The sequence below is a fragment of the Anolis sagrei genome, chromosome 13 (genome assembly GCF_037176765.1).
Source record: "Anolis sagrei isolate rAnoSag1 chromosome 13, rAnoSag1.mat, whole genome shotgun sequence".
In the NCBI taxonomy this organism is placed as follows: Eukaryota; Metazoa; Chordata; class Lepidosauria; order Squamata; family Dactyloidae; genus Anolis; species Anolis sagrei.
Genome location: NC_090033.1, coordinates 1207679 through 1220606, shown reverse-complemented (window position 1 = coordinate 1220606; position 12928 = coordinate 1207679). Strand labels below are relative to the sequence as shown.

At 41.4% G+C, this 12928-nt stretch overlaps 1 protein-coding gene across 4 annotated transcripts in view; it reads left to right on the top strand.

Moving 5' to 3' along the window:
- PRKCZ (protein kinase C zeta) overlaps window positions 1-12928 on the top strand; it is an 83348-nt gene that overhangs the window by 66957 nt on the left and 3463 nt on the right. For all 4 annotated transcript variants that reach the window (XM_060759045.2, XM_060759047.2, XM_060759044.2 and 1 more), the window contains 7 exons: window positions 1071-1157; window positions 3876-4011; window positions 5621-5708; window positions 8174-8293; window positions 8467-8546; window positions 10306-10395; window positions 12614-12729. In XM_060759045.2, coding sequence (XP_060615028.1) covers window positions 1071-1157; window positions 3876-4011; window positions 5621-5708; window positions 8174-8293; window positions 8467-8546; window positions 10306-10395; window positions 12614-12729 — 717 coding nt within the window. The remainder of the gene's footprint in view (window positions 1-1070; window positions 1158-3875; window positions 4012-5620; window positions 5709-8173; window positions 8294-8466; window positions 8547-10305; window positions 10396-12613; window positions 12730-12928) is intronic.

The following is a 12928-nucleotide window of genomic DNA, read 5'->3' as shown; positions in this document are numbered from 1 at the left end:
TTGTTGTTTATTTATTTATTTACGACATTTATATGCCACCCTTCTTACCCTGAAGGGGACTCAGAGCGGCTTACAAGACATATATATATATATATATATATATATATACACACACACACACACACACACACACACACACACACATACATACACACATACAACATATTATATTATTAGCATAGTACAATATTATATTATATTATATTATATTATATTATATTATTAGTAAAGCACAGGAGACAAGATGGAACTGTTGTTTGTTGTTGTTGTTTATTGATTTATTTACAACATTTATATGCCACCCTTCTTACCCTGAAGGGGACTCAGAGCAGCTTACAATATATATATATATATATATATATATATATATATATATATATATATATATGCACACATACATACATACATACATATATATTATATTATAGTACAATATGCAATTATTATATTATATTATATTATATTATATTATATTATATTATATTATATTATTGATAAAGCACGGGAGACAAGGTGGAACTGTCTTCTGCCCCCCTCTCTCTTCACTCCCAACAAAGGATTCCCCTAGGCAGCAACCAGCCGGGCCTTGAAACTGCGGGCCATTAAATGCTAATCAAGGTGGGAAATTGCAACATTCACATGCATCTCAAACAGACAAGAGTTCTTTCTCCCATCCTGAACATTCAACAGAGATATAAACCCCACTTGCTTCATTTCCAACAGACCTCACAACCTCTGAGGATGCCTGCCATAGATGCAGGCGAAACGTCAGGCGATAATGCTTCTGGAACATGGCCAGACAGCCAGGAAAACTCACAGCAACTCAGTATCTAAAAATGTTTTTAAATGTTTGCAATATTTAAAAATAGTATGTCTTGGATAGGCACCATCTGTCAGGGTGGATCTTCTCCCACTCCAAACCTTCCGGGGAAAAACACCGCGTTGTGACGTTACTTGGTTCCCGCGGCGTTGCTCTGAGAAGAGAGACGGCTTGCCCCCGTGGCATGCGATGTGGTCGGCTTATGTGGGCCATTTCCTCAAGCCAAATAACGGTGATGTTATACTTGCAGGTTGTTTCTTGTTATAGAATACGTGAACGGGGGCGACCTCATGTTTCATATGCAACGGCAACGGAAGCTCCCGGAAGAGCACGCAAGGTAGATATATTTTCCATGGAATCCGAAATCAGTGTTTCTCTTCTGCTCCTATTGTTCAAGTATCCAAATTAACTTGTACTCTCTGAGGTTTCAGGGATTCATAGGTGTTTGTTTTCTGACATACTCAATGCTGAGATCCCAATTCTAAAGTTTGGGTGGTCCTTCAGCCCCTGTTTTGGAACTTCAGTCGTTTTCAGTCAACTGTCTTTGAATTCCCATTGTTTATGTGCCATGTTATCCTAGCTAAATAGAGGATGGATGGTGGATAGCTGATAGACAGATGGGTGATGGATTATAGGTGGATAGATGAGTGGTGGATGGCTGATCGACAGACAGATGAGAGATGGATGGGTGTGTGGGTGGATGGCTGATAGCTGATAGATGGGTGATAGATGGATTATAGTTGGATAGATGAGTGGGTGGGCAGATGGATGAATGGATGATGCATGGCTGATCGGCAGACAGATGAGTGATAGATGGAGATAGATGGATAGATAGATAGATAGATAGATAGATAGATAGATAGATAGATAGGGGATGAATGGTGGATGGCTGATAGATGGATGGATAGATGGATGCATGAATGAATGAATGATGGATGGCTGATAGACAGATGGGTGATAGATGGATTATAGTTGGATAGATGAGTGGGTGGGCAGATGGATGCATGGATGGGGGATGGATGATGCATGGCTGATCGCAGACAGATTAGTGATAGATGGGGATGGATGGATAGATAGATAGATAGATAGATAGATAGATAGATAGATAGAGGATGAATGGTGGATGGATGATAGACGGATGGATAGATGGATGCATGAATGAATGATGGATGGCTGATAGACAGATGGGTGATGGATGGATGGATGGATGGATGGGTGGATGGTGGACATCTGATAGACAGATGGGTGATGGATGGATTTTAGGTGGATAGATGAGTGGGTGGGTAGAGGATGGGTGGATGGTGGGTAGCTGATTGACAGACAGATGAGAGATGAATGGGTGAATGAATAGTGGATGGCTGATAGATGGATGATAAATGGATGGATAGCCAGATGGAGGATGGATGGATGGATAGCTGATAGATGAGTGATAGATGGATTATAGGTGGATGGATGGTGGGTGGCTGATTGACAGACAGATGAGAGATGGATGGGTGTGTGGGTGGGTGGGTGGATGGATATTGGATGGCTGATAGATGGCTAGATGGATCGAGGATGGATGGATGGCTGATAAATGGGTGATGGATGGGTTATAGCTGGATGGTGGATGGCTGATGAACAGACAGATGAGACATGGATGGGTTGATGGATGGTGGATGGTGGATGGCTGATGAACAGACAGATGAGAAATGGATGGGTGGGTGGGTGGGTGGGTAGATGGATGAATAGTGGATGGCTGATGGATGATAAACGAATGGATGGAGGATGGATGGCTGATAGATCGGTGATGGATGGTGGATGGCTGATAGACAAATGGGTGATGGATGAATTATAGGTAGATAGATGGGTGATGGATGGATTATAGGTGGATAGATGAGTGGATGGATGGATGGTGGATGTCTGATGGACAGACAGATGAGAAATGGATGGGTGGGTGGATGGATGAATAGTGAATGGCTGATGGATGATAAACAGATGGATAGATGGATGGAGGAAGGATGGATGGATGGCTGATAGACAAATGGGTGATGGATGAATTATAGGTAGATAGATGGGTGATGGATGGATTATAGGTGGATAGATGAGTGGATGGATGGATGGTGGATGGCTGATGGACAGACAGATGAGAAATGGATGGGTGGGTGGATGGATGAATAGTGGATGGCTGATGGATGATAAACAGATGGATAGATGGATGGAGGAAGGATGGATGGATGGCTGATAGAAGGTTGATGGATGGTGGATGGCTGATAGATAAATGAGAGATGGATGGATTACAGGTGGATAGATGAGTGGATGTATGGATTATAGGTGGGTGGGTGGTGGATGGCTGATGGACAGACAGATGGATGGAGGATGGATGGCTGATAGATGGGTGATAGATGGTGGATGGCTGATAGACAGATGGGTGATGGATGGGTGGATGATAGATGATCTTAAGGTCCTGGTGGATGGCTGATAGACAGATGGGTGATGGATGGGTGGATGAATGATTGGATGGATGGATGGTGGATGGGCGATAGATAGAGATGATAGATAGAAGATGGCTGGCTGATAGACAGATGGGTGATAGGTGAATGATAGGTGGATATACGAGTGGATGAATAGATGGCTAATGGACAGACAGATGGGCAATAGATGGATTATAGGTGGGTGGATGAGTGGATGGAGGGATGGTGCCAAATAAAATCCTTGGTTTTTGCAGAAGCAGGTGTGGTGAGGTCCTCTCTAGCCTCCACTCATTTTGGTGCCTCCAGTGTTGGCCCTGTTTCCGGGTATATTTGGCCTGATTGCAAAATCGGCCCCGGTTTTCCCCTACAGAACGGGGTCCACCTCTAGCCTTCCTCAGTTGCCCTTCTCTGGTGTAAATATTGATACAGGAACCGTACTTTATTCAGCTTTCAAGTGATGTGTTTTTGTTTGGTTTTGCTTCTTTTACAAAAGCCTGCTCATGGTTGAAGGCACTTTGGGGATGAGTTAAGTATAGAACCGTCCTTAATAATTAAGTGAAATTAATACTGCTTTTGAATGTATGCAACTACTTTTTTATGTCCAGGTTTTATGCTGCTGAAATCTGCATTGCCCTCAACTTCCTCCACGAGAGAGGGATCATCTACCGAGATTTAAAACTCGACAATGTTCTCCTGGATGCAGAGGGACATATCAAGTTAACGGACTATGGCATGTGCAAGGTGAGTCGCTCTCCTCCCTTCGCTGGACTCTGTGAATGAATTCTTTTGAGTCTGGATCCGTGCGTACATTAACGGTGTTTGATTATAAACACTGAAATGGCTGGATTTTGGACCACAAAAAGACCCTTAGAGTTGCAGCGTCCCTTCTCTGGCTGAAGGGAGGTTCCTTGAAGGCCAAGTTTGTGAGAAATATTAAAAATTAGCTAGGTATTTTTAATTACAAAAATGTGAGTCAAGCACTGAAAGGGTGAAATGAATGCAATGACTCCGCAAAAGCTGGAGTTCAATATAAGCAGGTGTACCTGTAGCTTAGTAGGCCTCAGTGTTAGTTGCCCTCAGTATGAAGAGACTTCAGTCTGAAAGAGGCCTCAGTGTGAGGTAGGCCTCAGTGTCATTTTGCCTCAGTGGGCGCTCAGGGAGCGTACAATTCCTCTCTTGTGCCAGCGCCACTGGCTGCCAGTCTGCTACCGGACACAATTCAAAGTGCTGGCTTTAGCCTATAAAGCCCTAAACAGTTTTGGCCCAACTTACATGTCCGAACGCATCTCCTCTTATGAACCATCTAGGACCTTAAGATCGTATATATATAAAGGTGTCAGTCTGAGGTAGTCCTCAGAGTGAGAGAGGCCTCACTGGGAGAAAGGCCTCAGTGTGAGGTAAACCTCAGCGTTATTTGGCCTCAGTGGGAAAAAGGTGTCAGTCTGAGTTAGCTCTCAGAGTGAGAGAGGCCTCAGCCTGAGAGAGGCCTCAGTGGGAGAAGGCCTCAGTGTGAGGTAGGCCTCAGTGTTAGTAGGCCTGAAGTGGGAAGCTTTGGTGAGATAAGCCCCAGGTTGAAGGCCATCATGTGTGAAGCTCCAGTGTGATGGCTGCTGTGAATAAAGCTACTGTGTGAAGCTCCTGTGTAAGTTCAGTGTGAGAAGAGGCTCTGTGAGAGCAAAGCTTTTTATCTGCATGAGAAAGAAGCCCAGCATGGAAGCAAAGAAGGAAGTATAAAGAACTTTGATAAGTGGGAGAAGGCCTCACACTGAGGTCTTCTCCCACTGAGGCCTCTCTCAGGCCGAGGCCTCTCTAACTCTGAGGGCTAACTCAGACTGACACCTTTCTCTCACTGAGGCAAAATAACACCGAGGTTTACCTCACACTGGGGCCTTTCTCCCAGTGAGGCCTCTCTCACTCTGAGGGCTAACTCAGACTGACGCCTTTCTCCCAGTGAGGCCTCTCTCATTCTGAGGGCTAACTCAGACTGATACCTTTCTCCCACTGAGGCGAAATAACACTGAGGTTTACCTTACACTGAGGCCTTTCTCCCAGTGAGGCCTCTCTCACTCTGAGGGCTACCTCAGACTGACACTTTTATTTATGGAAAACCTGTTCTTGTAAATAGGTCAACCATATTATTTTACTACAAAGAAAAGTCTCCTATGGAAGAGAGAATATTGGTCTGCCTGTTTTTGGTTCTTTTTATCACTTTGGGCTACTGGTGCTGGGTCACGCTGCTGCTCATAAGTTACTCTGCTGTGCATCTGTGAGGAGGGTCTTTCGTTAATAAGCCCACTCACCTAACAACATTTGCCTTTACTGGTTAAATTGTGATGTTTTATTCCTGCAGGAAGGATTGGGTCCTGGTGACACTACAAGCACTTTCTGTGGAACGCCAAATTACATTGCCCCAGAGATTCTACGAGGAGAAGAGTATGGTGAGTTGTATATAAAATTGAAGAACATAGCTCTTGAAGTTTTTTTTTTACAATGTTGCTTATGAAAACTTTGAAAATGTGCCAAAATTCTGTGGATGAATCAAATGTTTTGAAATTTGGTGACAGACAGGCCGAACAGTGCCTTCGGTGTTCGGCCAGACTTCGACAGAAAAAGATAAGGGATCTCAACTTAAGCGAAACCAATTTCTGAGTGTTTGGGGTAGCTTAATGAGGGGATAAAAGTTCCAAGTATGGGAAATATAGTCAGATGAGGCATAGTTTAGAATCAAGTGTGGTTCGTGTCCTTGTTTCATGGAAGCCTTGCTGGGAAGATTCTTGTCTAAGTATTTCTTGTCTCATGGTTTGGATTCTTGGATTGTAAGAATGCATACTCATGCCTTGGATTAATGTTTTCTGGTTTTCTGAATTATATTAGAGAAGTGTGGACTTTGCTTTTATGGAGTTTCCTGAACTTTATCCTGGACTACTTTTGCTCCTGCTTATTTTCTTACATAATTGGATTCACCGATTCCTTTAAATTTCTTTTTTACTTTGCTGTTTTTTAAATTATCTTCAATAAACGGATTATTTTCCAATCAACGATGTAGTGTTTACACTCAGAGGGCTTTTCCTGTCCTGTAGTGCAACACTCATCTTCTAAACTGAACTTTATCCTGGACTACTTTTGCTCCTGCTTATCTTCTTACCTAATTGGATTCACCGATTCCTTTAACGTTCTTTTTACTTTGCTGTTTTTTAAAATTATCTTCAATAAAAGGATTATTTTCCAATCAATGCTGTGGTGTTTACACTCAGAGGGCGTTTCCTGTCCTGGAGTGCAACACTCATCTTCTAAACTGAACTTTATCCTGGACTACTTTTGCTCCTGCTTATCTTCTTACCTAATTGGATTCACCGATTCCTTTAACGTTCTTTTTACTTTGCTGTTTTTTAAAATTATCTTCAAGAAAAGGATTATTTTCCAATCAACGGTGTGGTGTTTACACTCAGAGGGCTTTTCCTGTCCTGGAGTGCAACACTCATCTTCTAAGCTGAACTTTGTCCTGGACTACTTTTACTCCTGCTTATCTTCTTACTTAATTGGATTCACCTATTCCTTTAAAGTTCTTTTTACTTAAAAAAATATCTTCAATAAAAGGATTATTTTCCAATCAATGGTGTGGTGTTTACACTCAGAGGGCTTTTCCTGTCCTGGAGTGCAACACTCATCTTCTTAGCTGAACTTTATCCTGGATTACTTTTGCTCCTGCTTATCTTCTTACCTAATTGGATTCACCGATTCCTTTAACGTTCTTTTTACTTTGCTGTTTTTTAAAATTATCTTCAATAAAAGGATTATTTTCCAATCAATGCTGTGGTGTTTACACTCAGAGGGCGTTTCCTGTCCTGGAGTGCAACACTCATCTTCTAAACTGAACTTTATCCTGGACTACTTTTGCTCCTGCTTATCTTCTTACCTAATTGGATTCACCGATTCCTTTAACGTTCTTTTTACTTTGCTGTTTTTTAAAATTATCTTCAAGAAAAGGATTATTTTCCAATCAACGGTGTGGTGTTTACACTCAGAGGGCTTTTCCTGTCCTGGAGTGCAACACTCATCTTCTAAGCTGAACTTTGTCCTGGACTACTTTTACTCCTGCTTATCTTCTTACTTAATTGGATTCACCTATTCCTTTAAAGTTCTTTTTACTTAAAAAAATATCTTCAATAAAAGGATTATTTTCCAATCAATGGTGTGGTGTTTACACTCAGAGGGCTTTTCCTGTCCTGGAGTGCAACACTCATCTTCTTAGCTGAACTTTATCCTGGATTACTTTTGCTCCTGCTTATCTTCTTACCTAATTGGATTCACCGATTCCTTTAACGTTCTTTTTACTTTGCTGTTTTTTAAAATTATCTTCAATAAAAGGATTATTTTCCAATCAATGCTGTGGTGTTTACACTCAGAGGGCGTTTCCTGTCCTGGAGTGCAACACTCATCTTCTAAACTGAACTTTATCCTGGACTACTTTTGCTCCTGCTTATCTTCTTACCTAATTGGATTCACCGATTCCTTTAACGTTCTTTTTACTTTGCTGTTTTTTAAAATTATCTTCAAGAAAAGGATTATTTTCCAATCAACGGTGTGGTGTTTACACTCAGAGGGCTTTTCCTGTCCTGGAGTGCAACACTCATCTTCTAAGCTGAACTTTGTCCTGGACTACTTTTACTCCTGCTTATCTTCTTACCTAATTGGATTCACCGATTCCTTTAAAGTTCTTTTTTACTTTGCTGTTTTTTAAATTATCTTCTCAGTCTCAAAATATGATACCTTATTATATTTTAAAGTTTTGCAATGTTTATTAAGGCGCAAAAGTTCTCTCCGGTTTCTGACTCTTACTATAGGGTCAAGTGTGGGGGGTTTTTTTTGTATTTCAAACCCTGCTTCTCCGATCTTTTTGCAGGCTTCAGTGTGGACTGGTGGGCACTTGGTGTCCTGATGTTTGAAATGATGGCAGGAAGATCTCCCTTTGATATTATTACTGACAATCCCGATTTGAATACTGAAGATTACCTCTTCCAAGGTATTTAGGGGAGGATGAGGGGCAGGCTGCTGGGAACGTTGTGGTTGGGATGCTGTGGTGGGGATTGGGAGTTTTGAGTGTAAATTTAATTCTGTGTATTAAGAGCAAATACAATCCTGTGTATTTGCTCTCCCTTTACAAACACCATAACATTTCCAAACTTCTTTGAACAGTTATCCTTGAAAAACCCATCCGAATCCCACGGTTCCTCTCCGTCAAGGCCTCTCACGTCTTGAAAGGTTTTTTAAACAAGGTAAGTTTTGCAACCTCTTGTTTTTCTGTGTCTGACGAAACTATGGAGCATCACTTTCTTCATGTCAATAATGCCCATTGTCTGAACTTTATTAGCGATATTATTTATTTATTTATTCATTTATTTATCGTGTCAGAAGCTAATTGAAAATATAGTTATAATGCATACAGAAACCACAAAGAAAGTTAAAAGCAGTGTGAGGTAGGCCTCAGTGTGAGGTAGGCCTCAGTGTGAGAGAAAGCTCTGTGAGAGTGAAGCTGTTTACAGTGTTCCCTCGCTACTTCGTGGTTGGGTTTTAGCAGACTCGCTGTTTTGCGGGTTTTTGAAAATATTAATAAAAAATTGAAATATGAAATGTTTACGTTTAGTGGAGGCCAGGGACCCCGGAAGTGCGGTGGCCTGAGGCGCAGTGGTTTAGGTCTGCCTCCCTGGCCTCCACAGACCCTGGAGGTTTGGCAGGGAAGGCCTGCCTCCCTGGCCTGCTGCTGCCTGCGTATCTGTGGAGGCCATGGAGGCAAGCAGGCCCCCTTGGGATGGGCTGGGAGGCGGGTAAGGAAGTGCGAGTAAGAAAATAACATATAAAATAATGTATAAATATTAAAATTAATATGAGGGGCATTTTCACTTTGTGGATTTTCACTTATTGCGGGGAGTCCTGGGTTGGACCATTTGGACCATATTTTGCAAGCATTACTCTTAAAAAGTAGTCTATTATGTATACAATGACTTTTAATGCCAAGTACATAAGCAGTGTACTTGACAAAAGCTTCTGTTTTGTAGGAACTCAACAAAAAAGCTCCTGTTTTGTAGAAACTCAACAAAAAAGCTGCTTTTTAAAAATGAATATGAAGACTGAAGTAAACGATGGACCGTATTTTGCAAGCATTACTCTTAAAAAGTAGTTTATTATGTATGCAATTACTTTTAATGGCAAGTACATATGTAGTGCGGTCCTCGGCATGGCAGCCCATAGGCGATTTCCATTGAATTCAATGAGGTTTTGTGGAAAAGGCTTAACCTCTCCCTCGTCGGGATCCAGTCCAATGGCTGCTGCGATGGTTCTTTGTCCATTGAGCTTCTGTTGAACCATTTCAAAGCTCCTTGATTGGGCGGTGATGGCGCAATCGTCAGCATAGATGAAACTCTCTGTCAGTGGCTGGTCATTTGTGTACATGTTAAACATTGATGGAACAAGCATGTTCCCCTGAGACAGGCCGTTCTTCTGTTTTCGCAATCTGCTTCTCTGACCCTGGAACTCAACAAAAAAGCTCCTGTTTTGTAAGAACTCAACAAAAAAGCTCGTTTTGTAAGAACTCGACAAAAAGCTCCTGTTTTTTAAGAACTCGACAAAAAGCTCCTGTTTTTTAAGAACTCGACAAAAAGCTCCTGTTTTGTAAGAACTCAATAAAAAAGCTCCTGTTTTGTAAGAACTCAACAAAAAAGCTCCTGTTTTGTAAGAACTCAACAAAAAAGCTCCTGTTTTGTAAGAACTCAACAAAAAAGCTCCTGTTTCGTAAGAACTCAACAAAAAAGCTCCTGTTTTGTAAGAACTCAACAAAAAAGCTCCTGTTTTGTAAGAACTCAACAAAAAAGCTCCTGTTTTGTAGGAACTCAACAAAAAAAGCTGCTGTTTTTTTAATGAATATGAAGGCTGAAGTAAACAATGGACCATATTTTGCAAGCATTACTCTTAAAAAGTCATTTATTATGTATACAATTACCCTTGCTTTTCTGAGTCATTTTTTCCTTTTGCCTTTAGGATCCCAAAGAGAGGCTCGGATGCCAACCAGACACCGGATTTTCTGATATCAAGTCTCACACGTTCTTCCGCAGCATCGACTGGGACATGGTAACAGCTCATTTTGTCGATGCATTTGTTCTGGACCGTGGCGACGGTTGCTGCGTGTCGAAAGCTTATTACAAAAATATGTTTTCACTGAAATAGGTTTCTCTCTCTCTCTCTCTCTCTCTCTCTATATATATATATATATATGCTAGATTTCCATAGACTGAAAACCACTAATTCATAGACCTGAAACGAGATTTCATTTTGATGTAAACACAGGATATGCTTTCATTCTGGATTATTATTACTATTTATAGTATTTGAATTCCGCTTCCTCTGTCTCAAGGAGAGTAAGAATTATAATTATTATGACCATATAGACTCGAGTATAAGTCGACCCAAATATAAACCGTGGCATCTAATTTTACTACAAAAAACTGGGAAAACATATTGTCTCAAATATAAGCCGAGGGTGAGAAATGCAGCAGCTACTGGTCAATTTCAAAACAAAAATAAATACTAATAAAGTGACATTAATTGAGGCGTCAGTAGGTTCAATGTTTTTGAATATTTACATAAATTTAAGATAAGACTGTCCAACTCTGAACCATTGTTCTAACCTTCTTCAATAATAATAAAGAGAGTAAAATAAATATAAATGCTGTAAATAAATAATAATAAAATATTGTCGAAGGCTTTCATGGCCGGAATCACAGGGTTGTTGTTTTTTCGGGCTATATGGCCATGTTCTAGAGGCATTCTCTCCTGACGTTTCGCCTGCATCTATGGCAAGCATCCTCAGAGGTAGTGAGGTCGATTGGAACTAGGAAAAAGGCGTTTATATATCTGTGGAATGACCAGGGTGGGACAAAGAACTCTTGTCTGCTGGAGCTAGGTGGCAATGTTTCAACTGACCACCTTGATTAGCATATAATGGTCTGACTGTGCCTCAAGCAAACTTTTTTTGAGAGGTGTTAAGATGTGCCTGGTTGTTTCCTATCTGCTGTTTTTCTGTTGTAATTTTAGAGTTTTTTAATACTGGTAGCCTGATTTTCTTCATTTTCATGGTTTCCTCCTTTCTGTTGAAATTGTCCACATGCTTCTTGTGGATTTCAATGGCTTCTCTGTGGACATCTAATAACCTCTCAACAAAAGTTTGCTTGAGGCACTGCCAGGCCATCAAATGCTAATCAAGGTGGTCAGCTGAAACATTCACACCTCGCTCTAGCAGACAAGAGTCCTTTGTCCCACCCTGGTCATTCCAAATGTGATAGAATTGAACCAAACTTGCACACAGTTCTCCCATGTGGGCCACAGCAACGCGTGGCAGGGGACGGCTAGTATAATAATAAAAATAGAGTAAAATAACAAATGTAATAATAATAAAGAGAGGAAAATAATAAGAATAATAAAAATAATCATAATAGATAAGTATAGTAGCTGTTCGAAAACATGCAAATGTGAGTAGATGTGATGGGAAGGTAACGGCAGTCATGTTGGTTGCATGACTTTGGAGATGTCTATGGACAATGGAGGCTCTTCGAGATGAGCACCAACCCCCAGAGTTGGACACAACTGGACTTAATGGCAGGGGGAAACCTTTACCTTTACTGTTAAAAGAGTAAAATAGAGCAGCAATAGACCACGCCAATCAAAAGGTTGGCAGTTCGAAGCCCAGGTCGGGGTGAGCACCCGACCTTCAGCCCAGCTTACTGTCCATCTAAGTAATCCAAAAACAGCTGTGAGTAGAAAAATTAGGCACTGCTTAAGCGGGAAGGTATTTTACGGTACCATGAAAAGGAAGTACCAGAAAATTGGGTGATCAAAAGAAGGAGGAAGTCTGTGATCAAGTGCGCTTTGACATAGAGGATGGACCGACGGCACCACCCTGTGGCCAGAATCGAGCACAACCTCCAGGATGCCGAAGTTGAGAAAAATGCCGATATAATAGAGATCTGTTGTGTGCCTGTTTAACGGCATTGAATGTTTGTTGTGTATATGTTCTGAATCTCCTTCGAGGTGAGAAAGACGGAATAGAAAAATATTGTAAAAATAAAAAACTGTAAAAGTGATAGTATCAATCAATATTAATGTATGTCTTCACGTGGCAGACATTAGAATGGCTGTCTTGAGTTCCTTGGCTGAGAAAGACTGCCAAGGACTCCATCTCTATGCGAGCGTGGCCTCCCTACGCTTTCTGGTGCGCATGCCGGGACTTGATGCCACGTTAACCCGTTCCGTAATGATTCCCCGCTTCTCTCTTGCTTTTTGTCCCTTCCAGCTGGAGAAGAAGCAGGCCACCCCTCCCTTTCAGCCTCAGATCACAGACGATTACGGTTTGGATAATTTTGATACCCAATTCACCAGCGAACCTGTACAGCTAACCCCGGATGATGAGTATGTCTTTCCTCTTGTCCTGTATGTTAATCGTGTAGACCGTTTCAGGCCTGGGTTTCTACAGATATCTGAGAAACATTTAAAACACTGTCTTGGAAAGAGCTGAAGGCTTTCATGGCAGGATTGACTGAGTTACTGTGATTTTTCTGGGCTGTATGGCCAAGTTCCAGAAGCATTCTCTCCTGACATTTTGCCCCCA